Source organism: Dasypus novemcinctus, chromosome 12 (assembly GCF_030445035.2).
Source record: "Dasypus novemcinctus isolate mDasNov1 chromosome 12, mDasNov1.1.hap2, whole genome shotgun sequence".
In the NCBI taxonomy this organism is placed as follows: domain Eukaryota; kingdom Metazoa; phylum Chordata; class Mammalia; order Cingulata; family Dasypodidae; genus Dasypus; species Dasypus novemcinctus.
The window spans coordinates 51974864-52001960 of record NC_080684.1 but is presented as its reverse complement, the minus strand read 5'-3'; the positions used below and the strand labels follow the sequence as shown (position 1 = coordinate 52001960).

Sequence of the window (27097 nt, the reverse complement as noted above, 5' to 3'; positions counted from 1 at the left end):
GCCCTAACTACAACTGCTCTGCCCAACCAAGCCCCACTCACACGACATTGCTAAGAGGCATGGACATGCTTATTAACCATATTTCTTTTACTGAGTGAGGGCAAAGGTCATTAAAAATATAGCATTTAGAAAGCAGGAAGGAAAAAGAAATGCTAATATATGTGTCTGGAATCTGATTTCTAAACTCTTCCTAGAGTTTCAAGGGAAAAGCAAGGAGGCAGAATTGCTCAGTTTAAAAATCCCTTTAAAATTAAATTCAGGAAACCAGCATTGAGTGTATATCTGTCCCTATGGGTTTCCCACCCATGCCTACTTGCCCAGCTAATTTACTGTTTGATGGGCCCTGTTAAAGTAGTTCAAGGGCAATGGATAAAGGGAAAACAGGTATAAAAACAAAGAAAAATAAGAGCAAGCCTTTCTTTATGGTAAAATAATGAAATACTAATCTTTTCATCAAAGGGAATTTAGAGTCTCTAAAGATAAGCAAAATTAATAAAACAACTTGAGTACAAATGCTTCCTGATTGTTTAATAATTGAATATGAAAATTCAGTTGGAGAAAATTCTGTGAGATTTTTACATTCTTTCATGGAAGGATAATAATGATAACTACAGCTACTATTCATTGAACATTTAGTATCTATTGAACACTGTTCTGGTATCTTATAGCAGACCTATGAGGGAGGTTGTCCTCATTTTACAGAGAGCAAACTGAGGCACCAAGGATTCCTTCTATGTATGAGGAATAGAGGAGAGCTACCAATCCAGCCTGATTCCAGAGTCCATAACTTTGCTGTTATGGAGATATATGAAATGCGATACACAAACACGTAATACAAAGTGAGCTTAAAGCTAAGGTGAGGACTGAGCTGTAGGCAGCTGAAACAATGGGGGTCAAATCCTCCGGTATACGGTTAGCATGGCCTTGTGGGGAAGGCAGCGCCCTATACTCTCCAAAAAGGCATTTTTAAAGCAATTTTGAAAAAGTATCTGTTCAGATGATAGTTGTTAAGGGCATGAAAAAATAAGTATATATTTTAAATGGAGAGTGAGAAAAATCATTTAAGTGTGCTGCTAAACAAACTTTAATCATTTTTAAAGGATTTTTTTAGATAAATTGTAGGTTTACAGAAAAATCATGCATAGAATACAGGGGACCCATATACCATCCTATTATTAACACCTTATGTTAGTGTGGTACCTTTTTTACAATTCATGTAGGAACCTTTTTATAAGTATGCTATTAACTATAGCAAACCTTAATCTTAATTTGCAGATTTTTTGATCTATGTTCAAGTTTCTCTGTCAAATTTCAGGATAGAAAGTAAAAGCAACAATGCACAATACTTGGGGCCAATCACTCCTGAGTATCTCTGTCTTAGTGCTTCTCACCCTTGGGGGAAAGGGCTGGTTTACTTGTCTGCCCACCTCACAGTGAGCTCCTGGAGGACCACAGCTTGTTCACTCTTACATCCCAAGAATAATGCAGTGCCTGCTCAATAAATATTTGTGGAAGGAAGAAAGGCAGGGGAAAAAAAGAAAGGGAAGAAGGAAGGTCAATCATATAACCTCTAGAAAAATATTTCCTCTTACATGCTGAAAGGATAAATTCCCAGGGAGTGGGTGCAGAGGGATGATGGGAATGCGTGTGGGAAGCTGGGCTTCTTCACTTCTGTTAGCAAATGGTAGTGATACAGAAGTTGAAAATGGGCAAGTTCTTTGAGCATCATGTCCAAAATGATCCTTCCCACTAAGAGTCAGATCTTTATTTATGAGGATTTTCTAAAAAATGGGATATTTCTTTCCATTTATATATAAATATATGTACTACCCAAAAGGCCCCCAGATTTCTTGGATTCCAGCTATTCCAATAATAATTTTCAAGCACCATTCCTCCTGCTATTAGTTTTGTTTCCACACAAGGCTGTAAATTTACAGGGCAAACGAGGTATGAGAACAGGGAAACCAGAACTTAATACTTCTATCTCCTTGCCCCACCTTTTGTTCTGCATTCCTGCTGAATTTGTAGTAGAACCACAGATTTGTCTCACTTCCACAGAACCATGTTTTCAGGTTCCTGGAGTCATAGAATCTTATAAATAGGATTGAGTATCTGATTGGATAAAGTATTTTTAGCAGGCATAAAAAGGCAAGGTTGAGGAGTGATAATTAATCTTAAAGATTAAAATTATGAAAATGGTTTTACAAAAGCAGGATTGGAAATAACAATGTGTAAATCTCCTATAAAACACCTTCAATTTGTCACTGCTCTAAACTAAGGCTATTCAATTTTGAAATGCTGGTTATTGGAAAACCATAAATTCCCCTATAGTCATACAAAGGTAGCTCTCATTTTACAAATGCCTTCCGGCAGTATTCACTATAAAGTTTATAGTACATTCCCGGTGGTTTTCACTGTAAAGTTGGAGATATAATTCACAAATGGGGGAGAACCCACCAATAAACTAAATTAGAAGCTTCTGGTAAGGAGAGATTTGTGATGGTATCCAACCAAAGCATATACAGTTATAAGACAAAATATGTATTTCACTACTTGTAAAACTATGCTAATGGGTGGGTTCCAGTACAGCATCTTGGCTACCTTTCTCTTCCCTTGATTGAACCAGATTCATGCTAAGAAGACATCAAAAAGCCCCACCCATCAATGAATGGCTAAGTCCTTTAACATAGGGGCCCATTTTCTTTTGGTCAATTGCTCTTCTCAGAGTTTTGATCTTCAAAATAAAATGAGCATGAATTCTAAATGACTTTTTGCTTTGTGATATTTTTTATAACTTTTTTTCTCATGGGCTTTTTACTTTTTAATATCTAGTTCAGCTGTCTACTTGGTTCCATGGATTAAAATCTAATCTATTATATTTAGTTGATTCCTCAGAGTAAATGTCTGTTCAATATTCCAAAATACCTACTTTTCCACTTCCTGATTAGTTTTATTTACCCAAACCTTTTATTAAGTGGAGGAAAAAATAACCTTTCTGAAAGACACTTTATTGGTCCAAAATCAGCTTAGGCCCCAAAGAAGAGAAATGACTACATGTTATTAAAATGCTGATTTCCTTTTGCCTATTTTACTTGCAGGGTTACTCCTCAGGGAGGAGGCTCATAAATGTGTTTTGGGGCTTGACAAACTGTTAGATATTACTCTGCATCCCAGTGCAAATTTTTCTAAACTTTTTCTTTTCACCCTGACATTTCTTTCTTATTTTTCTTTCTTATTTTTTATTTGGTCTTTAATGGTCCAGAAATATCTGGTGAAAAAGAATAGCTGCTTTCTCCTTTGGGATTTACGATCCTTGGTGTTATATGGTGCCTTGGACAGGGAGGAAGAAAGAACTAGCTGCAGAACAGAAGTACCTTTTCACAGAACTCCAGAAATATCCTACACTGGGGACATCTCAATGGCTGGAAGCAAGCCTAGGGGCTAAGGTGTCTTCTAGAACCACGGAGTAAAGACTTTCTGCATCTTCTGGAGCTGATCCAGGTACATTCACACCCTATGCCCAAATAAGTGGAGGCGGGATAGTGGCATAGAAGGAAGCTGGGACAGGGAAACAGGAGACTCAGAGCTCAATTCTAATTTTGTTATTAACTCACCACAGGACCTTAATCAAAGTCCTGTTCCTCTGTTTCACTGGCTGTAAAGTGGGTAAGTTGGTATAGATCAGAGGATCTCCTGATTGGGGTCCATGCTGTCATCTGTGGACTTGAAAAGTAACATCTCTCATAGGTTTGTACTATTTCTCCAACATTACCATTGGATTAATAAAAATAATTAAAAGCTTAATTTATATAGACTTCCTTTGTGTATTTTCTCAATTAAATAATCATTAAAGTATATTAATAATAGATTCTTAAGGTCAAAAGTTGAGGTGCTACTGGCCTAGCTGCTCTGACAGTGACTCTAAATCCCCCACAGTTTTCAGGTTTTCTGAAGGTGAAAGTAAATAGAACAGCTAAGACTTTTCCATTTTTTTCCAATTGAAAGAGGACAGAGAGAGCTACTTTCTCTGTTAATCGGCAGGGATCCTGATAAGGCAAAACTTAAATTTTATTTTAAAATTAATTAATTAATTTTATTTTATTTTAATGTTACATTCAAAAAATATAAGAGGTTCCCATATACTTCCTACCCCTTAAATTTCATTTTCAGATAAAGAAGTTGCCAGTTTGCCTAGGTGGATAAAAGTAGGCATCCTGGACCAGATCTTATTTCTTTAGGAATCACTGCAGTTTCTCTCATAGTTATGGAAACATAAGTAAATCAGACACTCATGGTCCAGAGAAGACAGCAACAGATTCCCATAACATGTGATAAGGGCTATTCTTCCCAATATTCCTTTGATATAAAGAGTTGGTTGCTACAGGAGTAAATTTGCTTGGGGGTCAAGAAATCTCTTGAAAATGAGATAGGGGCGGTCCATGACCTCATTCTATTCGGGATCCATTGTTATCAGCATAGCTCTCAGAGGTGAGACAGTCTCTGCTGAGGACTGTTCTCAGAAAAGGACACCAAAGTGCACTCCCATACCAGCCACAAGATTCCATGAACTTTTGCAAGGGATAAAGGCTATGGGGGATTTGCATGGCACTACTAGATTGATCCATATTTAAAAACACTGAGAATCTGATGACTGAAACAAATTCCTTTTATCAGGTTGAACCCTATAATGATATATCTGTTCCCAAACTCCATCAAGGATTGCTCTCACCAGAAAAATGTTAGCATTGCTTCCTATTAGTGTGGGGAAAATTTTCTGTGCTTCTGTTTCCTCATTGGAAAAAAATTGGGGATAATAACAGCACTTACCAGCTTGTGAGTATTAAATGATCTATTCATACAACCTTTTTATGACAGTGCCTCACATACGATAATACTTCATTACATCATGTTGATGGTAATGATCATGATGATTTGTAAGTTATTTATCCAAGAATAGGATATGAAATAACATCAAAAGGAAAAAGAAATTACCCCAAACTTGTATCACTGACCATATTTTACATGTCACTGATTGGGGCTGGTCACAAATATTCTGTCTCGTCTCCTTCCAGGCACATGTTAGGACTGTACTTTCCCCACATGCTTTAAAAGTAGACATAACCAATGTGACTTGCTTTGGCCAATAAAGTATAAGCAATGTCATGCCTAGGTGGAAGCTTTATGAACCAGTGTATAATTTGCTCATTCTCTTTCTCTGCTATAGAGATTGTGGAAACATGCATTGAGATGGAGCCACTATCAGCTGGTCCTAAATGTCATGATGAACAAAAGCCCTCTTTTAATTTACAGTTGACATATAGAGTGAGTGAGAAATAGATTTTTGTGACACTAAACCAGTGTGAATGGGGGACTGTTGTTACTACAACCACCTAGTAGAAAGCTGTACTAATATGTATTTATGGCTATTACTAAGATCATCATTATTATTTTAGACAGTCATTTATATGTATGTATATAGAAGGGGATTTATAAAAACAATAATGAGTTAGCATATACTTGGATGCATTGTTTTGATCTTACATTGACAATTATACTTTTAGGCCTTCATCAAATTTCTATAATTTTTAACATGAAAATTATGTTACTTAAAAACATCCATGTATATATGTTGTGTGTATGTATATATATATATGTGTTGTGTATGCAATGCTAGGAAGAAGATATTTTCAAAATCGAATGCCAACTTTGTAGTTATCACAGCCTTAAAGCTTACCCTGAACTCATTAGAGTATCCAAAGTCTCTTATGTTTGTCCTAGTTGATTTGGGCAGAAAGCCCAGATACCACATCATTTTCTAAGTTCTAAGTAAGCCAAAAAATTTACCCATGTGCATGTAATTACTTCACAAGTGCTACTATTACTATCTTTGCTGGCTACAGACAAATGAGACCCTTTCACTTGGTGAAAATTATAAGGCCTTAATTAACCAAAACTTCATCCCTGGGCAGGGAACTCAATACTATAGGTAATTGCCAGTTGGAGTATTTGTGTTTTAAAATACTTTGCCACCCAAACAGAAGAGTGGAATCATTTTCTGGAATCATTTAAACAGTCAATCCTATAAGTACTGGCAAAGCCCTAGTTCTTCTCCTTGAACGTCTTTTACCTGTCCATTTCCTCTGATGGATTTCCATCTCCTCCTCCTTAGATTGTCTTTGCATAGGCATTGAAAGGACTCTTCCGATTCCCCATATGGGGCAGCAGTAAGTCTCCTGACACGGCAGGATCTCACAGAAAGTGATTTCAGGTACTTTGAAGGAGGACTGTGTGGTTGCCAGGGATGCATCAGTGACTGCAAGGCATTGGGCAGAGGGGAAGAAAGCAACAAGGTTAACCTGAAAGGTGGGTATCTTCTGTTGACAGTTCACATGCAGGCGAGGTTTGGGGGTGAGGAACATAAAGATCTTACCTGACGGGGAGATTGTGGAAAGCAGAATTGGCTCCTGAGAAGTTGTGATATTGCTGGAGAGGGGGAATGAAATGATTAATGAAGGAAACTTCCAACAATCCTTCTTCCCAAAGGAAAACAAGACCAGAACTCACTTTGAAGGGAGACTTGGGGTACGTCGGTCTTGATCTTTCAAGCTAAGTATGTAAAGGGAGACTATTGTCAAGGCACTGTTAAAAAAATAATAAAGCATTATGTGGTGGATTTGATTCCAGACATTTCTCACATATCCAGTTGGCCAAGGATGTACTCAAACAGGCCACACAGATGGGAGAGAAGGGGGAGTGGGGAGCCATGGCTGAAAGTAGTGCCATGGAAACCAGCACAGTTATGCTTTTCTGTCCCGGTGAGAAAGAGCCCTCAGCATTCTTGGAACTTAGAGGCTCCTGGGGTGCTCCAGGCTGATGGATTTTTCCACAACGCATTCCCCTGACTCTGGCAAGCTTAGAAGTGTCTATCACTAGTGGAAGATTACAAAGGGAAATGTGTGAATAGCTGGAGGCAGCCCTCAGTTCCTTGCAGGGAAAAGTCAGGGCAAAGTTCTCATCCCACTGACCGACATCGCCTGCACTATAGCATTTGGAGATGAAAGGCAGCACAGGGTTAGCCAGCTGTAGATGCCAAACCCTTTGGCCACTTCTCTGACATTTTCCTGCTGTCAATCCTTTCAGAGTACAATACATCAAATTGGGCAGTGGAAGGGAAAGAAATGCAATAAAGCATCTGTGGCAGTTTAAAGTTCTTTTGTGAATTTCAGAAAAGATCATGTCCTTTAAACTAATCCATTCCTGTGGGTGTGGGGCCCTTTGATTGCATTAAATTCAATTAAGAGACCTTTGATTAGATCAGTTAATTAGATCACTATAGGACTTTTGGTTGGACTGTGTCAGTAGGTGTGACCCAGGTTGGGACTCTGCCCTCTTCCTGGGTTTTATATAAACTGAGAACACACAGAAAGAAAGGAGAGATGCAGAGAAAGTTTTGACCCTGCCAGGCGAGAGAGAGGACTCCAGGTTTGCCTATAGCTGCAGAAAGACAGAGGAGCCCCAAAAGGCTGAAGGAGATTATAACCTTACAGTCACACTTGGTGCTGGACTTAACAGCATTACCTAACTTGACTTCTTGCCAACTTAACTTCACACCTGATCCTCCAGACTCGACTGCTCATTATTTTGTTCCCCATTAAAGGTGGTGGGTTTACCATCCTTAAGTATACACAAAAATGTGCCACGTGTTTGAATTCCATTCATAAAGGAAAAATTCTCACTGTGTCCTCAGCAGCTGGTTACTCCCTGCAGTAACCTGCTGGGAAAAGTAGTGCTGAATCCCAAAGATGCTGTCAGACAGAATAAGCAGTGTTGCTGTGGCAACTGCTTGCTGTGGACCAGTCTCCCTTACTTTGTTATTCACTCCCCCCAAAACTAATCCTTAACTAATCTTTCTGAATTGTCTGTGCCATCTACCCCACTACATAACCAAGAAACTTCCAGAACCATAGGATGAAATGGACATCTCCCTTCTTTGGGGGTATATCCCACTGTTCAGCTATTCTCAGGTATACACCAGAAACAAGATAATAAGCCAAATACCTCCCATTTATGTCTTGGACGGTCAATAATATTGGAATTCATAACATTTGATAAGCACATATTAAGAAGCACTTTCTTTGCCTCAGAATTAGACCTTGTATGACCATCTCATTGAGTTAAATGGAAATCGTCATTGCTAGAAAATGTTCTGTTAAAGGTAGATGCTTTGGCTCTCCTCAGTTGAGAATTCTGGGTAGTGGTGTGAAAAACTTGGGCAAGCTCCCCAAAGTGGGCAACAAGTCAAAAGTGGAAATGCTAAAGCAAGGGAAGATATCGGGCTTCCACAGCTGGGAAGTTGCTTTAGATCGAGGAACCAGAAGCACCTTGGGAAGGCTGCTTGCTTTCCCTCTGACAGCGATTGTCTCCCCCAAGACAAGGCCCAGGAGCCAGTCCTTTCTCACACTAACAAACCTTTTGAGGGTAAAGTACTCCTTTCACCATGTGAATAGTCAGACAAAAAACAATAAAGGAATATTCAAAGGCTGGAGAACATGGACAACAGCAGGAGGCCTGAAGGAGCACCAGTGACCAGACCAAAGGAGGAGAGCCATCAGAGGCATGAAGATAAGAGTCCTGAGAAAGATCACCCACCTCTTTGAAGAGAAGGGACAGCTGATCAACAGTCACCTGATGCTTGCATGGTAACTACTGTTATCCTTACTGTATTTGTTAGGTTTAACTGAAAGTAAATTTGGCTATAATTTTACTTTATTGAACATGTTGGGGTAATTGCATAGTCTTTTTGTAACAAAGTCTTCACTGAAGACTCCAAAAGACTTCTAATAAATGAGTGACCAGGGAAGGGTGGATGTGCCCAATTGCCTACTCATTACTTTCCCCCAAATAGACATGAAGGAGATTAAAATTTTGAGAAAGTTAGTTGCATGACCACATAAGAGACACGTGTGCTAGCACGCACACAACAAATGAAAGGCCCCATGAGCTGCTGATCAGTTAACTGACATCGTCATTCTTTTTTTTTTTAAAGAGGCCTCCTTCATTCACATTCAAGTGCAGAAAGCCTGTGCTTTTTCCTTCAAATATGAGTTTTAAAAGGGTGCTCTCATCTCAAAGCTAAACGCAAGGTTTAAAGGGCTGCTTCTTTTTAAAGTAAGTGGAAGGTCAGTCTCCAGTTTATATGTGAGAAAAGAAAGATGGGAAGAAAAATAGAACTTGATGTAACATTGAAGCTTTTCTTACCAAAATGCCATCACAGCAATTAGAGTTATAACCAAGGTCTGGAAAACCCAGTTAGGGCATGCCGGCTTTTTCCCTGAAAAATAAACCTATATAAAGATTGATTAGTGAGCAGTGATAAATCACCAAGATAAGGAAGCCTAAAGAACTGCTCCTACTAGCACTCTTATCTGCTCCCTTGGGATGGCTGGCCGTGCTCTTCTCAATTCACATCTCTCTCCTTCCTTCTACTTCTCTGAAAACGACTTTCTTTTCACACCCACCTCAAGTTCCTTTCCTTACACTCCAGGCCACAGTAATCTCTCTTTTCTCTAAAACCCTGCAAGACAGGACAATTGTCTGTGCACTTTTTTCTTGCAGCTTTATGAGGGAAGAGGGCCTACCAAATCTGATACTATTAGAACCCAGGTGTCCATCTCTTTTTTTCTTTTTTTTTAAGATTTATTTTTATTTATTTCTCTCCCCTTCCCCCCGCTCCCCCAGTTGTCTGCTCTCTGTGTCCATTCACTGTGTGTTCTTCTGTGACCGCTTCTATCCTTATCAGCGGCACTGGGAATCTGTTTCTTTTTTTTGTTGCGTCACCTTGCTGTGTCAGCTCTCCATGTGCGTGGGGCCATCCCTGGGCTGCACTTTCTTTCGCGCTGGGTGGCTCTCCTTATGGGGCACACTCCTTGCATGAGGGGCTCCCCTACGTGGGTGCACCCCTGAGTGGCAGGGTATTCCTTGCACGCATCAGCACTGCTCATAAGCCAGCTCCACACAGGTCAAGGAGGTCCAGGGTTTGAACTGCAGACCTCCCATGTGGTAGGCAGACGCCCTATCCATTGGGCCAAGTCCGCTTCCTTCTATCTCTTTTAATAAGATACTTTTGAAAAATCAAAAGATCATCAACACATGAAGGGATAAACTTCAATGGAAGAATTTAAGACATCATGACACACTATGGAATGAATATCTGTGACATGAAATCTTACCAAGCACTCCTTAAATCATACATTGGTATTCAATTCTACTACCTGTTTAGAAGAACAGCTCTGGACCTTTGTCTTATGTATGTTTTTATCTATTCAACAAATATTTATTGAACACTGTACAGCACTACGGGGAATATAAATTAATTATGTTCTCTAGAGAGTGAGCGAGACAAACCTTTAGGACTGGTACATACTGGCATGAAAACTTGCATATGGGGGACAGGCCAAGAGCTACAGGATAAATACTTGTGGAATTGTGTGAAAGCCACATGAAGAGATGGACAGAGGCTTTCTGCCCACTTCAATAAGATGGCACACGAAAGTAGCTCACATGTCTGCCAGACAATGGGTACTCCTTAAATATGAGTTTTCCCCCTAATGCAATGAGGAATTCTACTTTTGCTCCTTCCTGGGTTGTAAAGAACCATGCTTTTAGTCAGAATTGTATTGCATGTTGGTGGGTGTTAAGAAAGCCTAAAATTGATCTTGGATTGAATTTCTTAGGCAAGTTATCTCACTAAAGAAAATGTTCTTAAATGTAATGTTGAATGAGGAAATTAACCACACCCTTCTGACAAGTACATAGACCTATTGTAACTGAGTCATCCATAAGGACAGCTGGAAGACACTGAGTATCAAGACATGAATGGTTTACATCTTACTAGGATGGGTCTAAGAATATCTAAATAGAATAATGTACCACAGCGGACTCGATGAAATTTGTTGAATTGTTTGGAATTAAATAGTCTTTATCTCAGAATAAGTGCTTTCTCCTCCAACTTACTCTCCCATTCCATAAATAGGAATTTATTTTAAATTCCTATATACTTTTGTTCAAAATCCTTTGACCTAGTATAGGGAGATGGCCTAAGACATGGAGTCAGATGTAATGTCAAGTCCTGAACAAGATACTGAAACATCATTGATCCTCACGTTCCTCATCAATAAAATGGGAATAATAAAATAATACCTGCCTACCTTTCAGAGTTATTGGATAGATCCAATTAACAGTATAATGGTTCTCAAATTCAGGTGTACATGAGAATTACTATGGAGTAATTCTGTCATATTAAAAACCTAAATGTCCTGGAAAATTTGATTCAGTAGATTTTATTTGTGGTGGGCTGGGCCTGGGAATCTGTAAGAAGTCGGATAATGAAAAGTATTTGTCCACATTCATTCCTCCCCCCTCCTTCTCTTCCTCGGCATATGCAGTAATTTCTTCCTTGAATCCAGAGGGCCTTCCCACCTTACTCCAACCCCACACATAGCAGGAATCGACCCTCTAACTCTTGGAGGCAGAGAGAGAGAGGGAAGGAGGAGGAACCCCATGAATTGGATGAGAGTTACTTGGGAGACCTCAATATTCCTCCAGAACGAGCACCTCTGGGTCAGCATTGGGAGCTGTGTGGAAGTCAGGCAGAGCCCAGCTGGTCTTTTTCTTTTTTTTTTTTTTAATTAAAAAATTTTTTAAATTGTCTTTTTTATAAGGTACATAGATCCCAAAAAATGTTACAATACAAAATATAAGAGATTCTCACAAAACCCCCCACCCCACCCTCACTCCTCCCACATCAACAACCTCTTTCATCGTTGTGGCACATTCATTGCATTTGGTGAATACATTTTGGAGCACTTCTGCACCGCTTGGATTATAGTTTACATTGTAGTTTATACTCCCCCCCAGTACATTCAGTGGGCTATGGCAGGATGGAGGAATAAAATATGGATTAGAGTGAAATTACTGGTATTCTACTATAGAACTATTGTGACTAGTAATGGAAGAAACTGTAGCATTGATCTGGAGAAAGTGGCCACGGTAGTAGCTGAGGGCAGGAAGAGGGAAGAAGAGATGTGTTGTGGGGGTATTTTCGGGACTTGGAGTTGTCCTAAATGATATTGCTGGGTCAGATGCTGGACACCCCTATTACTTGTACTTTATTAAGCTCCTGAAGTGTCTGGTATATACCAAAGTATGAGAACCATGAGTTTGAAAAAAATAATAACAGTGATCACCTATATCATATTATTATGTTACACATGCCCTTCTGAGTGCTTTACATATACTAATTTATTGAATACTCAGAATAATCCTCACCAATTCTATGAGGTAGGTGTGTTACCCCATTTTAAAGGTAGGGGAAATGTGGCATAGGGAAGTTAAGTTCCTCATCCAACCTCACAGAGATAATAAATCACAGAATCAGGATTTGAATTCAGTTCCAGAGTCTGTGCTTTGAACCATAGTGTTACGCTGTCCCCTTTTTGTCTGTAAAAAAAAAAGGAAACACCTGAGATATTATTATTACTCAAAAGGTTTTCATGATTTACCAATTGAACTCCTTAGCCTGGTAGTCCAAGAGAATCTGGGCCTAAGCTAGATTTTCAGCCTTAGTATCTACTATCTCCCCACCCAACTCCTACCCAATTCCTCACTAAAGTCAATTTCAACTCCCTAAAATACAGTGTAGCTTTCAGCTTCCAGAGCTTTGCTTATGTCATTCTGAAACCTTTCCTGCAAGCATCCATCACTGTGTAGCCAAAGTTTAAGCCTTCTTTAAGGCCTGGCTCCCCTCATGCTCCTGAAATATTCTGAGCCTCTGCAGCAGTGATCATATCCAGTTTTGCACATCTGTTATTTGCATTTCCTTCTGGTCTCCCCAGCTACTTTGTAATTCCTTCCAGGGAACATACCCTACTCATCATTGCCTCCTAAAGGCCTAGTGCAGTAACTGCAAGAGGTCTTCTGAATTGAATAGCTGCTCTTCAGGCTGATGTGCCTCCAAGTCTGTGTCCCCACCCCAATCTGTCTAACGCACCCACCACTGAAGACAGAACCATTTAGTGTTTTTAACTTAAATAATGAGCTTTTAGGGAACATTTTCAGACTGGGCTCTCCACTCCTGCATTTTAATATAAATATTTCTTGAGTGCCTACTATGTGCTAGTTCCTAGAGAATCAAGAAGAGTGAGGAAGGTAGACTCGGTGCCTGCTCAGGGACTGGACATTCTAGTTGGTACTCTGAGATAGCTGCAAAATAAGGAGATGAGCAGCTGCAGAGGTTGCAGGTCATCAGATTGTACCAGTCAGGGCTATTGTGGATGCAGACCATGCTGTCACTCCCTCTGTCCCATTGCGAACTTAACTAGTACACAGTAATTAGAATAAGCAAATTCAGAGAGTCAAAAACTAAAATTTAGGTTTCCAGGGGCCAGGGTGGGGCTAGGGAAGTAGTTAATGCTTAAATTTTCCATTTCTATTTGGAGTTATGGACAGAGTTGCCAAACCCTTAGCCTGATGAATGGTGGTGATGATAACACAACATTGTGATTGTAATTAACAGGATTGAATTATGTTTTTGAATGTGGTTACAAGGGGGAAATTTTCAGTTGTATATATGTTACTAGAATAAATTTTTAAAAAAATTCATAGGCCTATGCAACACATACAGGAAAACCTAATATAAACTATAAACTAGAGTTAACAGCACAATTATAATAATAAAATTTCATCAGTTGTAATAAAGGTACCACACTAATGTAAGGCGCTAATAATAGGGGGCATATATGGGACCTCTGTATTTTCTGCATGATTATTCTGTAAACCTGCAATTCCTCTAATTAAAAACAAACAAAAAACAACAATGGGCACCCCTACTACACAATATTTTTAGTATATACTTTTTAAAAAAATAATTCATATTGTCTTTATTAAGCACCCTGCTATGAGCCCTGCATTGGGCTAAGAGCTTTAATCTTATCAACATTTAATCCTATCAACAACCTTTGTGAAGTGAATACTATTATCCTCTCCATTTGCCAGGGCAATTAAGTAACTTGTCCAAGAACAGTTATATATGGATAAATATATCTATATATTTATGTTCCTTGGTACATTGAGAAACTTGTCAGCAGCATAATACTTTACCAAGAAGGATTTTTGAACTCCTTTGAATCCTCTTAGAATAGCTCGATACAGAGTGTAAGGAGTAGAGAGAAATGGGTGTGGGGCACCTGTCGGCCTTAACATTGTATCAACTAAGGTCTGATTGTCTTCCTCTGGGAGGGGCCTCCTTCATGAAACACTGGTTAATCAGAGCAAACAAGCTGAGTTTTCTAGTTGTCAATGAATTGCAGCTAGGAAGGCAGAATTGCAGCCTCAATACATGTCTTCCCTGATTAACATTTCTCTGCAAAAGAGCTGAGTCTCCCTAAACTGGATATCTATATCCAAAAGAATGAGAGAGGATCATCATCTCACGCTATGCAAAAATTACCTCGAGATGGATCAAAGATCTAAATATAAGCAGCAAGACCCTAAAGCTCCTAGAAGATAATGTAGGGAAGCATCTGTGAGATCTTGTCGGAAATGGTTTCATAAACTTTATACCCAAACTACAAGCAATGAGAGAAAAAATAGATATATGGGACCTCCTCAAAATTATAAACTTTTGTGACCCAAAGGAGTTTGTCAAGAAAGTGAAAAGGAGCCTACCCTAGGGTAGAAAATATTTCGTAACCATCTATCTGATTAGGGCCTAATATCCAGCATATATAAAGAAATCCTACGCTTTGAAAATAAAGGCAACCCATTTTAAAAATGAGCAAGAGATTTGAATAGACACTCCTCCAAAGAAGAAATATAAATGGCTAAAAAGCACATGAAAAGATGCTCAACATCACTAGCTATTAGGAAAATGCTAATCAAAACTATAATGAGATATCATCCTTCACATTTTAGACTGGCAGCTATTAAAAAAAACAGAGGACTACGAGTGTTAGTTAAGAGTGTCCTTTAGGTTAATAAGTGATTAACCTTCACATTTTAGCTGTCAGTGTTATCTTAATTGATGACTTTGCCAGCTCACAACTCTTCTCTGGTTATATAGCAGCCAATGTTATCTTTATTCACTAATAAAACCAACACATTTTAACCTTTGCAATAAAGTGAGTATCTATTCTTCCATTTGTATATACAATACTAAATATCAAAGGGAAAAAAGGGATTTGGGGATTAACTGGTGTCTCTGGGATCTTCTAAAGTTGGAGATAAGGAATTAGGTAGAGTCAAGACATGCACACAGATCTTGTAGCCCAGTGCCATTGCCATGTGCATGTGGAGATGAATTTCACCTTATGGGGACAATATAAACAAAACTGGCAGGATAATATTTCTGAAAATTTTCTGAACTCATTTCTCTAAGACCTTTGCTCTTTAAAATCCTGTTGGTACCTTTTAGATGGTTGGTATTTAAATACCTGAAGTGCATAAGGATGCAAAGTAGAGAATCTATGACCAAATAAATGATAAAATTCTTTATCAATTTCTCTAAAGACAAAGACCTTTTTGAGGATACAGAAAATATCACCTGTGTTCATTATACATTTAAGTCTGTTTACCTTGTTGGTTTTTTTAGGAACAGTTCTTCTTTGAGAAGATGCACTAAGAGCTCTGCTAAATTTGCTTTAAAAAGAGAGAGAAAAATTGATTACTATTCAAATACCTCTCCAGGCATTACACAATAAAAGCCCAGGCTGTCACTAAAACAGTAGCAGGACTTTCTTTTGCAATTTGCTGGTGTCATTTAAAAAAGAAAAAGTCAAAGCAATTGAGAGTTTCTTTTATGGAAAAGAACTCTAGTAAGCATAAGTGAATGCATTAAACATTGTATTTCTGTTTTTCTCAAAACTAGACACCAGGAAATGTGCATTCACTTTCTTAAGTAATAAAAATAAAATCAATTTTTCCCTTAGTACCAGAAGATTTTCTAAATTTAGAACAGGCCACCTCTTCTCATTAAAGAAGCCTCCCTTTTGCTAAATTTTAGCACTTCCTGTAACAACTGCTATTAAGCAGATGCTTTGTGTTTTGTTTTGTTTTGTTTTGTTAAGCAGCTAGTGAAGAAAACAAAAAGTATCACAGAAGGCAACTGTGTTCCAAAACATTCCAAAAGAAGAATAAAAACTTCATTATTAGAAAGGAATGGTTGCTGCTTGGCCAAAAAACCCAGTTAAATGGTTCTATTTAGGAAAACACCCCATTTTTTCCTTTCCCCAAATTTCCATGGTGATCTTGGGTATACCTGATCGAGCTTGCTTCACTAACCGAGGACTTCAAACTACTGAGCCGCTTCAGCCTGGCCAGGTTTCTGTTCCATATTTCTAACTCTTCTATTCTCTCTTCAAGGTTGTTGGTTAGTTTGCAGAGTTGCTTCACTGCACCTACATTTTCCATAAAGATCTGGTCCTAAAAGAAAATAATAGAGCGTGCATATATTTACAATTGGAGATCACCAGAGCACTGTCTATAGTCCAAATACAGTTAGAACATGCATTGAAAATGCTTATATACATTCAGCCTCAAGTTCATTCAAGATAAACCTAGGGAGCTTGGAAACTGAAAGTGGTACTGCTAAACTGCCGGCTGTGTTGTAAAATTGCTTACGTTCAATTTGCAATAAAATGGAAATATGTCCTTGCAACCGAAGACGGAGAATGGAGCTGAAGGACAGTGTCAAGTTTGGAATGCTCAGATTTATTTTCAGTGGCCATTATGCTTTATTTAAAACTCATAAAACGAAAAGAACAGACTTCTAAATGGTAATTTGGGTGTTCATCCCAAATTCCCATAAGAAATGACTCCAGCTCTCCTTGGTAAAATTTTTCAGTGACGGAAGGAGGAATGAAGACGTGGTCTTCTCTGGGCTCTGCTGTCTACCAGCTGTGAGACCCTGAGTAAAGCATAATAACCTCTCTGACCATCAGGTTCTTCATCTGTAAATGAGAGGATAATTCCCGAGGTGTTAATTTCTGTTTTGACACCCCAAGAGGTAGCTATCATGTACAATTTATATTTTAGCCCAAATCCCAAACAATATAAAAAACAAAAACAAAAACAAAAAACACACTTAATTCTTTCTGTTCAGAGAAAGTCACTGACATGTCAGCAAGAGGAAGAAAGAAGACCCCCCAAAGCCAGAGAGGCCCGGCCCCCACCCCCACCCCCTTCAGTTGTAATATGAACACGTGCATCTATCTCTCCACCATCACAGAAACCCCAGAGAGCACGCCAGCTCCCTCCACAAGTCCCATGACCTCTCTCTCCTCCTTCTCCTGTCTCTCTTTACAAGTACTTCAAAATCCCTCAGCTTTCTTCCAGCTTCATGGGGCTGGCTTACTGTTGTGAAGTGATAAGCTCAAGTCTGAAAGAGAAACCACCTGTTTTGTGGTTGGGGATCAACCTCAGGGCTGTGTGTCTTTGAGATTCCCATCATGTAAAGTGAAGCTTTAAGGGTTTCCAAACTCTCCAAGTGACCACTCAGAAGGGAATCAAAAGTTGACAATTACAGATTTAAGGCCCATTTTATGCAGTTGAAAGACAGGTATGTCTTGTGAAACATGGGAGGACTCAAACTTACAATAGCCACATGGATTTAATGATGGCCCCCTGGACAGGCTGCACTCTCCCATGAGACTTTATTCAAATAGTTACCTCTGATAAGCCAGACCAAACCCCATCTCACCCCGGAAGACTTCCCAGGGACCAGTGGTCAGAGACACCCCCTCTTCCTCCCTGCTCTCAAAGCATGAGCCATTTTATCACCTGCCAACTTGTCTTGTATCGGGGGTCTGTCTCCTCACCCTGATGTGGGCTTTTGGACGGCAGTAACTGTGCTGATTCATCTGTTTGGCTCCACAGCTTAGCACACTGCTTTGCCTACAGCACATGCTCAGGGAGGATTTAGGAAACTGGAATCGGAAGGTGCTGTGAGTTGGCACATTTGAAGAAGCAAAGTGACCAAACGCTTGGTGCCTGAGGTTTATTTGCTTGCTCTAAGGAAACATGTAAGGAAGAGAAGTTAGAAGTGAAAGGAAGAGGAAGGAAGGAAAAGGAGGGAGGAAAGGGAAAAAGGAGCAAGGGGAGGAAGGAAGGAGAAAAGAAAAGGAGAAAGGACATTCCTGTGTCCCTGTATTAGCTTCTCAAAAGCCATCAGAAAAGCATTAGATTTTTCCTGAAATCTTGTCAGATGGCCTTCAGAATATATCCGAAGAATGCAAATTGATAAAAATCCTTATGAAATGAAATTTGGCAATCTCTAGCAAAAATACATATGCTTTTATCTTTGACCTAGTAATCCCACTTCTAGGAATCTATTCTACTGACACCCTGGTAAAAGTAAAACAACAACAAAAATAAATCCATAATGCTATTTATTGACATCATACTCATAACTGCAAAAAACTGAAATCAACCCAACTGTCCATACATAGGAAAATGGATGAATAAAGTATGGTACATTCATGCAGTAGAGTATTATGCAGCTATAAAAAGGAACTGAAGAATACCTCTGTATACTATTATTGAGCAAAGCATTGGATAAAGTATAGGTAGAAAAAAGCAGGTGTGGAAGAGGATATATGCTATGCTACCTTTTATCTGGGAAAGGAGGAGAATACGAAAAAATATAAACATACTTCCTTATACTAAAAAAGATAAATCAAAAATTAATTTGAAATGGTTTCAAATAATGGGAAAGAGGAACCAAGGTAGATGAAAGGGATAGAAGCTAGGTTCTCTAAATGTACCTTGTTTTACAGATTTGCCTTTGGAAAAAAGTAGATATTTTTCAATAATTGTAAATTATAAATAAATTGAAATTTTAAAAGCAAATCCCCTGACAATCAAAAGCAAAATGAAACTAGTGAACTTTATTGGGTATTGAGTTTCTGCTTACAGAGGTATATATGCTAGAGGGATATATACTGAAGACAGTAACAACAAAATATTAAATTTTTCAATAGTCATATTGCTAGAAATAGTTGTAAAGAATTTAATATATATTATTACATATATTCTTGGATAAAGCACATACATAATTATGCTAATAGAGAGACTAACAACATTTAAGAAATATAAAATCAAAGAAATTAAGTAAAATTCCATCAAACCTAAGTGTGAATTAGAAATATTGGTGTGAGCTCATAATGTATTATATTTAAAAATTAAAACATTTCCTAGCTATGTCCACTGAAAAGAAGTAGAAAAAGTGTTCAGCCTACAAACAAAGAGGATCCCTCACTGTGAGCTCCAAACACCATTCCCCACTGACAGCAACCAGGACCCTTGGGGAACTAGTGATGTCAGGTTTGGAGCAGGAAATAGATGAGGCAAAGGTGAACATCTTAGAATACCAAAAACAAAACAAAACATGAACATCTTAGAATACCAAAAACAAAACAAAACAAAACAACCCAAAGAAGCTGTCAAAGACTACTGAGGTTGCATCACAATGATTAAGGAAGTAACTGAAGACGCTCCCGTTCACTAACCTAGGACAATTTGAAGATCGAAAGGACTAATTACTGTAATAGACTGAAGGAATCAAATATGTTTTTAAAATATCCATGAGTTCGTGGGATCTGAGCCTCCTCTTGACATAGAGGTGCAATGGACACAACCAATCCAATGTCCACATAGAAGAGGTGGCATTGGATTGGGAAAAGTGGACATGGTAGACGATGGGTATGGGGAAAGGCAGGAAGAGATGAGAGGTGGAGGCGTCTTTGGGACATGGAGCTGCCCTGGATGGTGCTTCAGAGGTAATCACCGGATATTGTAAATCCTCACAGGGCCCACTGGATGGAATGGGGGAGAGTATGGGCCATGATGTGAACCATTGCCTATGAGGTGCAGAGGTGCCCAAAGATGTACTTACCAAATCCAACGGATGTGTCATGATGATGGGAATGAGTGTTGTTGGGGGGGGGAAGAAGGGGGGCGGGGGGGTGGGGTTGAATGGGACCTCACATATATATTTTTAATGTAATATTATTACAAAGTCAATAAAAAAAAATATCCATGAGTTCATAACCTTATGCAATAAAAAAAAAAGAAAACTTTATTGATCACATTTGAATGATATTAAGGTTATTAATTCATTTTTCTAAAAACTGGTAAATGAAGGAAAGATGGGAGATTAGCCTGCTTTTCCTGTACCTCATCTACATATTTGATGAGGGAAAGTTTCTCATCTTAGAAGAATTACTGCTAGTAAATGAAGAAGGAGTAATAGATTTAGAATATCACCATTTTCCAACCCTTAATTAAATAACAGATCAGGGCAATGAACTCCAATGACTGTTAAAACCATATACATATTTGTTTATATATACGGATTAAAAAAACAAGTGGGGAAATGTCAACACTGACAAGATTTGATGATATTTATGAATTACTATTAAGTTATAGGTGTGATAATAATAGACAGGTTGAGTTTTGTTTGTTTTTTTAAGATTTATTTTTTATTTTTTTAATTTATTTCTCTCCCTTTCTGCCCCCACCCCAAGTTGTCTCCTCTCTGTGTTCACCATTCGCTGTGTGTTCTTCTGTGACTGCTTCTATCCTTATCACTGGCACCAGGAATCTGTGTTTCTTTTTGTTGCGTCATCTTGTTGTGTCAGCTCTCCGTGTGTGCAGCACCATTCTTGGGCAGGCTGCAATTTCTTTCATGCTAGGCGGCTATATTTACAGGGCACACTCCTTAAGCGTGGGGCTCCCCTACACGGGGGACACCCCTGCATGGCAGGGCACTCCTTGCACGCATTAGCACTGCGCATGGGCCAGCTCCACACAGGTCAAGGAGGCCTGGGGTTTGAACCGCAGGCCTCCCATGTGGTAGACGGATGCCCTAACCACTGGGCCAAGTCCGCTTCCCGGGCTGGGTTTTTTTTAAAGGCAGCCTTTCTCTTTTAGAAAAAATATTGGAAGCAGATGTGGCTCAAGCAGTTGGGAGCACACCTCCCACATGGGAAGTCCCAGGTTTGGTTTCCAGTGCCTCCTATAGAAGATGAGCAGACAATGAGTGCAAACTGCAAGGGCAAACAGCAAGTGGAAACAACGAACAGACAGATGAGGGAGTCATCTCAGGGGTTGGGATAAATAAACAAATAAATACTTAAAAAAATTATTGAAGTATCTATAATAAAATGATATGATATCTGAGTTTGCTTCAAAACAATCCAGTTGTTCAGGGAGGATAGTGAGGGGCATATAAATAAAATAAGATTGGACATCTATTGATAACATTATACTGATACCTCTAATTTTGTATATGCTTGGATTTTTTTCATTAGAAATGTTAACAAATAACATTTGTTAATACACTCAAAAACTTCCCACAGAAGTTTATAATTTTGGTGCAGCTTTTCTTTTATATTTTAAATTTGTTTTAATTAAAATAAGGTGGAAATCATGAAGTTAATAACATTCTAAGATTCTAAATGATACTACATGTTTTATGGTTTTTTGCTGCCTTTATATTGTAGAGAATCTTATACTGTAATTACAATTATATTATTTACAGTGGATAAAATGGTCATTTGATGTCCACTAATTTCTCCAAACCAGAGTCTTGCCCATTACATCTGACTCCTCCTGCCTTGGTCCCTCACAGTCAATCTATAATGTAATGCTGTCAATTCTACTTCCTAAGCCTCCTGAATCTACCCACTTCTTTCCATCCTCACTGCTATTACTATATCCAGTACACTTTGGGGGGGGGGGTGTGGAACAACTGGCTTTTTCCTTAAAAAAAAAAGTAATGTGCTTAATACATTAATTTGCAATTTTGTCCAAACCAAAGCAGATCATGGAGAATGATGATAAATTCTCCTCCAACTCACAGTAAGTTCCTTCTATAATATCTTCCCCAAAAGGACTTTTAATGCTGCCTCATGAGATACGAGCAATGGCTATAATTGTCCAGTTACTTGTCAATAATGATAAAAAGCCAGCTCTAATTTCTCTAACTTAAATTTGCCAGCACCATACATCTTCCAGGAAAAGCCAATAGGCAAGAAGATAATTCATGTGTTTTTCTATTTAAGAGGAAGTAAAGACGGAGAGGGAATTTACTGCCTTCCTGATTATAATTATGGCCCAGGCTTTATGGATCCAATGGAAAATTACCAAAAAATAAATTTCCAGGACATGTTTGAGGGTTGACTCTTACTGGAATACTTTGAATTCTGATTTCTGTCCTCCATCTCACAGAGAAACCAGTATAAATATGGTCATAAACATAATCTAGAATTTTCTGAAATTGTCCTTTCCAATGCAAGTGATAATGTGAATTTTAACCAGGAATATGCACCGTGGTTGCCTGAGGAACTTTTTCTAAATACACATACCCAGGTCCAATGTAGGGATTTTGATTCATTAGGGATGAGATGGAGTTAAGTCCAGGACAATTTGAAGTTTCTCCATTGGATGCCTACCCTTGGTTAAGAGCCATTTTGTAATTGAACCTAATTCAATTATTCAACTCTGTGCAACTATCATTAACAAATTTAAACAGACTTACTACCTCAGCTGATATTGTGATATAAAAATGTTTATACCAGCTTGCAACCAAAAATTGCTGATGAGACCATGGGGGAAAAGTGTTAACCATTTCAAGCCATACTAGAATATTGAAAAACTTGCAGATGGGGTGGGGATACTTAGAAACAGGCTCAGCATATGTTCTGGCCAGACAGGGCAGTTTGGCAAGTATATATGCTAAAGAAAAGAGAGCCAATATTCTAGCTTAGAGTGGGTCCCTTATTTAAATTTCACCTTTCACCACAGCCCCTTTCACTCTCCATGCTCTAACTATTTTGAACCATTTGAAGTTCGCTGGACATATCCTTTCTTTGGTCTCTGGAACTAGTTCCACCTTAGTCAACTGTCCTCCCCTGCCTGTCACTTTCCTTACAATTGGTGTCAGATTTACTCATATCATAAACACATGTAGAGCAGCACACCAAGGCCCAGCCTTGCCTCTTGCCCAGAGTTGATTCTCCAGCCCAGACTAAAAACACAAAACATATCTGATGAGTAGATCAGTGAATATTCTTACAGTGGAGGTTCATGCCATGAGGCATGGAGAGGTCATAGCATTGCTCTCTAGTGAAATGAAGAGAGTGGCCAAACTTACAGTTTATTTGTATATCTGAGATTTTTATCACAGAACCAAACAAAAAAGGTCCAAATTCTCTTCCCATGTTAGGAAATGCCATAAGAATACAGGTGAATTAAATGAAGAAACCCTAGTGCTTACCGCCCTCAATGCATTGGGCTAGTGGCTCGATTTAATATAAGCCTGAAGGGAATGATAAGGTGCACGGGGAAAATCACAGTGTCGGGGATCATAAATCATCGGGTTTATTATTTGCTGTTCACCAGAATCAATTAAGTTCTCAGCATTCAGATGTAAGAGAAGGTGAGAAGTCCTTCAGATTCAATCAGTCCCTGAAAAACAAACAAGTTTACAGAGGGCAAAACAAGAGGGGCAGGCTCCTTATCAAACCTCACAGGTGTGAGAGGGCACAGTAGACCCAGAAGTTCTGCGGTGATGTAAGAACACTTTGTGGACGTGGAACCATGAGATGGGTGAGGGTGATGTTCTGTGAGCACATTCCTGGCCTGGATGCCAGCTGTGCTTGATGGACAATCCACTGACCTTGCCGCTCAACAGAGTCAATGACAAGGGCTAGGACATTGTTCTCTACTGGGGTGATTTTGCCCTCCAGGAGATATGTGGCGAGGTCTGGAGATATATCTCATTGTAGCAACTTGGGAGACAGAGCTGCTGCTGGCATGTAGTGCATAGAGGCCAGAGATGCTTCTAAAGGTCCTGCAATGCACGGGACAGCCCCGCAACAAAGAGTCACCCAGTCCAAAATATCCAGAGTGCTGAGGCTGAGAAACCCTGGGCTATAGGAGAAAATAATAATTAAAATTTAAAATTAATTAAAAATTATTTTTAATTAAAATAAAAAATTAATTAAAAATTATGGGACAGGATAAAGGAAGCAAATACATGTCAAATCACTGATCTTACAAATAGTCATTTAGTACTAGGGCTGGGCCATCAATCGTGATCAAAAGATGAGACATGATCTCTGTCCATGAAGGGTTGTGATCACAAACTGAAAGCCCACAGACCAAATCTGTCAACAGAAGAGTTTTGATTCACCAAAACAGTGTTTTAAACATTTCTGAAGTGGTTGCCAAAATGTTAAAAATAGGAGACTCCACACAAAAAATCCAGATTTCTACCTGCTCTCAAAAACTTGGAAAATCTAGCCACACCAGGCCTTTAGTTCTGCACAGCACTCCTGCCTCGTGCCAATGCCTGCAGTGCTGCAGCTAGCGGTGTCCGCCCACTTTAGCAGGGCAGGTCGTCTCCAAGCCCTCAAGTGCTCAGCTCCCTGGTGACCTCACACCGAGGCCAGGTACTCATTTGAAGTGTCTCACCAGGCCTCATAGGTATATGGATTTGGAACCCCTTACCTAGTGGTTATCATGGAGTCATATAGCAGTGGATTTTATCCTGGAGTTTATGAATAGATTGCCAAGGACCTATGAACCTCCTGAAAAGCAAAACTATATGTGGATGTGTTCATGAGCATTCTTCTAGGGGAAAAGTTCATAAGTTTCATCAAATTCTGAAAAAACTAAAAACAATACTGACAGTCCCAAACAGTTAAGAATAACTGGTCTGTAGCAAACAAGAAATACAGTTTCACAACCAAGCAACAAATTCTAAATTCCAACTAGAATTTGTACAGATTATAGAAAATTAATTTTTATAATAAAATTGATTCTTCTACACAGAATTGGTGTTTTGCTAGACGTACTGAAAACATATTTTCTCAATCAGGGTATTATGTCAGGGTTTTTGGCAAATGGCCTCCAATGAAAATTTCAACTCAATTGTTACATCATTTGTAATGCCACATGGGGTATATAAGTTTAAAGTCTTATTTGCTATATTAGAGAATAGTCTAAGTCTGGAAAAGGTGATATAAAGTCTTACGAGGTGACTGGGGACATTTGCCATTGCCTAAAATGACAATTATAGGCAGACAATGGATGTGTTAGATACACTGAAAATTTCCATAATTATAAATCATAGATTATTACGTAGATTTTTGGCAAATGGTTGAGTAATTCCAGCCAGAGACTTCTGCAAAGTCCCTGACTAATGTTACATGCAACCTGTTAGGCTGGTTATATGGTCAGACTTAGGAATTCTTAGTTGCCTACCCAATACCCAGTCACCCCTTCTTCCCTGGTAACTGAAAGCCCTGCTCAAACTGGACATCGCTCTGTTTCATGGGCCCCTTCCTAGCCTCAGGTAGTAAAGGTTAATCCATCTCAGGTAGCCATATTGTTTCCTTGTATCTTGCTAGTAGTTGATTGGGTTAGGTACAGTCATGGCTGGAAAAATGGATAGAGAGGTCAGCTGGGAGACCATTGTGAACATTCCCTTGGTCTTAAAACAGGACACAAGATGTGGATTTACCCCTTGCTCTCTTTGGACATTTTAACACAGGGATCTCTTGCTTGGAGCTGTGGCAGTCATCTTAGATCACGAGAGTAAAGCCAAGAGAATCACAAAGAACCACACGTAGCCCCCATAACCTTAAGTGACTGAATCAACTGATCCTGAGCTACCCTGCAACTTTTAAAAGAGATAATAACTTTTCTTTCATCATTTAAGCAACTTTTAGTTGGGTGTTTTGTTACTTGTAACCAAAAGCATACTATCTCATGCATTTAGCAAACAAATGCTAGTGGGGATCGAACAGAATAAATTTCCCACCTTAAACAATATGGAGATATCCATAGTTCCAAGTAGCTGCAAATACTTAACCACGTGTCCATAGAAAGTATTTTGAAGTTATAGAATAGAAACCATTTATGGAAATGGACAGGAATTGTAAATCTGAGTTCTAAGAGACACATGCCTCAAAGGGAAGAAGTCAATGTTAAGAACCAAAAACTAGCCATTACCACATGGTCAGAGACCTCTTAGGATTCTGGGGCACGGTAGTCTAGTGATTAAGAGAATGGGCTTTGTATGGGATGATATAACATAGGAAATTTGGTGGATGACGGACTGTGGTTAACAGGGACAATATGAGAATGTTTTCTCATGAATGATACGAAATATATAATACTAATATAGGGTGTTAGTAATTGGATGATGTGGCAGTTTGATATTATTTATGAATTCCAAAAAGAGATATAGATTATGTTTGTAAACTGGTCTGGCCCTGGGAAGACAGATGAGCCTGACAGTCTACAGTTGACTTTGTGAAGTGCAGCTGAGCCTAGAAAGAAATAAGCCCTGGCGAGAGAGATGAACCTTATGCCAGACTACAGCTGAGAGCAGAAGAAGCTTGGACCACTGACCCTTAAGAGGAAGAAGAAAGGCTGAACCCTCACAGACATCACCCGCCATCTTGCTTCAACACATGGCAAATGACTTTGGGTAAGAAAATACCTCTTATGGTCCCTTGAGTTGGACTCTTTAGGACCTTGAGTCTGCAAGCTTCTACCCCAAATAAATACCATTTTTGAAAACCAACAGATACCTGGTACTTTCACATCAGCATCCCTTTGGCTGACTAATACAGGTGGGTTGGGGAAAAATTACACCAAATGTAAGGTATGGGCTATAGTTAGTAATATTTTGATGATGCTATTTTATAATTTGGAACAAATATTTCACAACAATACAAGATATTGGTGGTGGGGAGATGTATGGAAGCCTTGCATGATGATATACATGTTTGTTTTGTAAATTCACGAATTTTAATACACACTTCTTGTTTATGTATGTTCATGTATGAATGATATATTTCAATAAAATTTCATTTTAAAGAAGAGAATGGCTTTGGAGCTAGACTATGTTGAGTTTCAACTCTCCTGTTATCACCATGCCATTTTAGTTAAGTTATTTAACCTCTCAAAATCTGGTTTCCTCATCCCTTCTTATCATGGGAATTAAATAGTACTTTCAAAGAGCTGATATAAG

General features: G+C 38.9%; 1 protein-coding gene across 1 annotated transcript in view; it reads right to left on the bottom strand.

Annotated features, from left to right (window-relative positions):
* The window catches only part of MYRFL (myelin regulatory factor like), a 140521-nt gene that overhangs the window by 7259 nt on the left and 106165 nt on the right, over positions 1-27097 (bottom strand). The window contains 6 exon segments of the mRNA XM_058308416.1: positions 6128-6313; positions 6431-6483; positions 6565-6606; positions 9259-9344; positions 15630-15693; positions 16313-16476. Coding sequence (XP_058164399.1) covers positions 6128-6313; positions 6431-6483; positions 6565-6606; positions 9259-9344; positions 15630-15693; positions 16313-16476 — 595 coding nt within the window.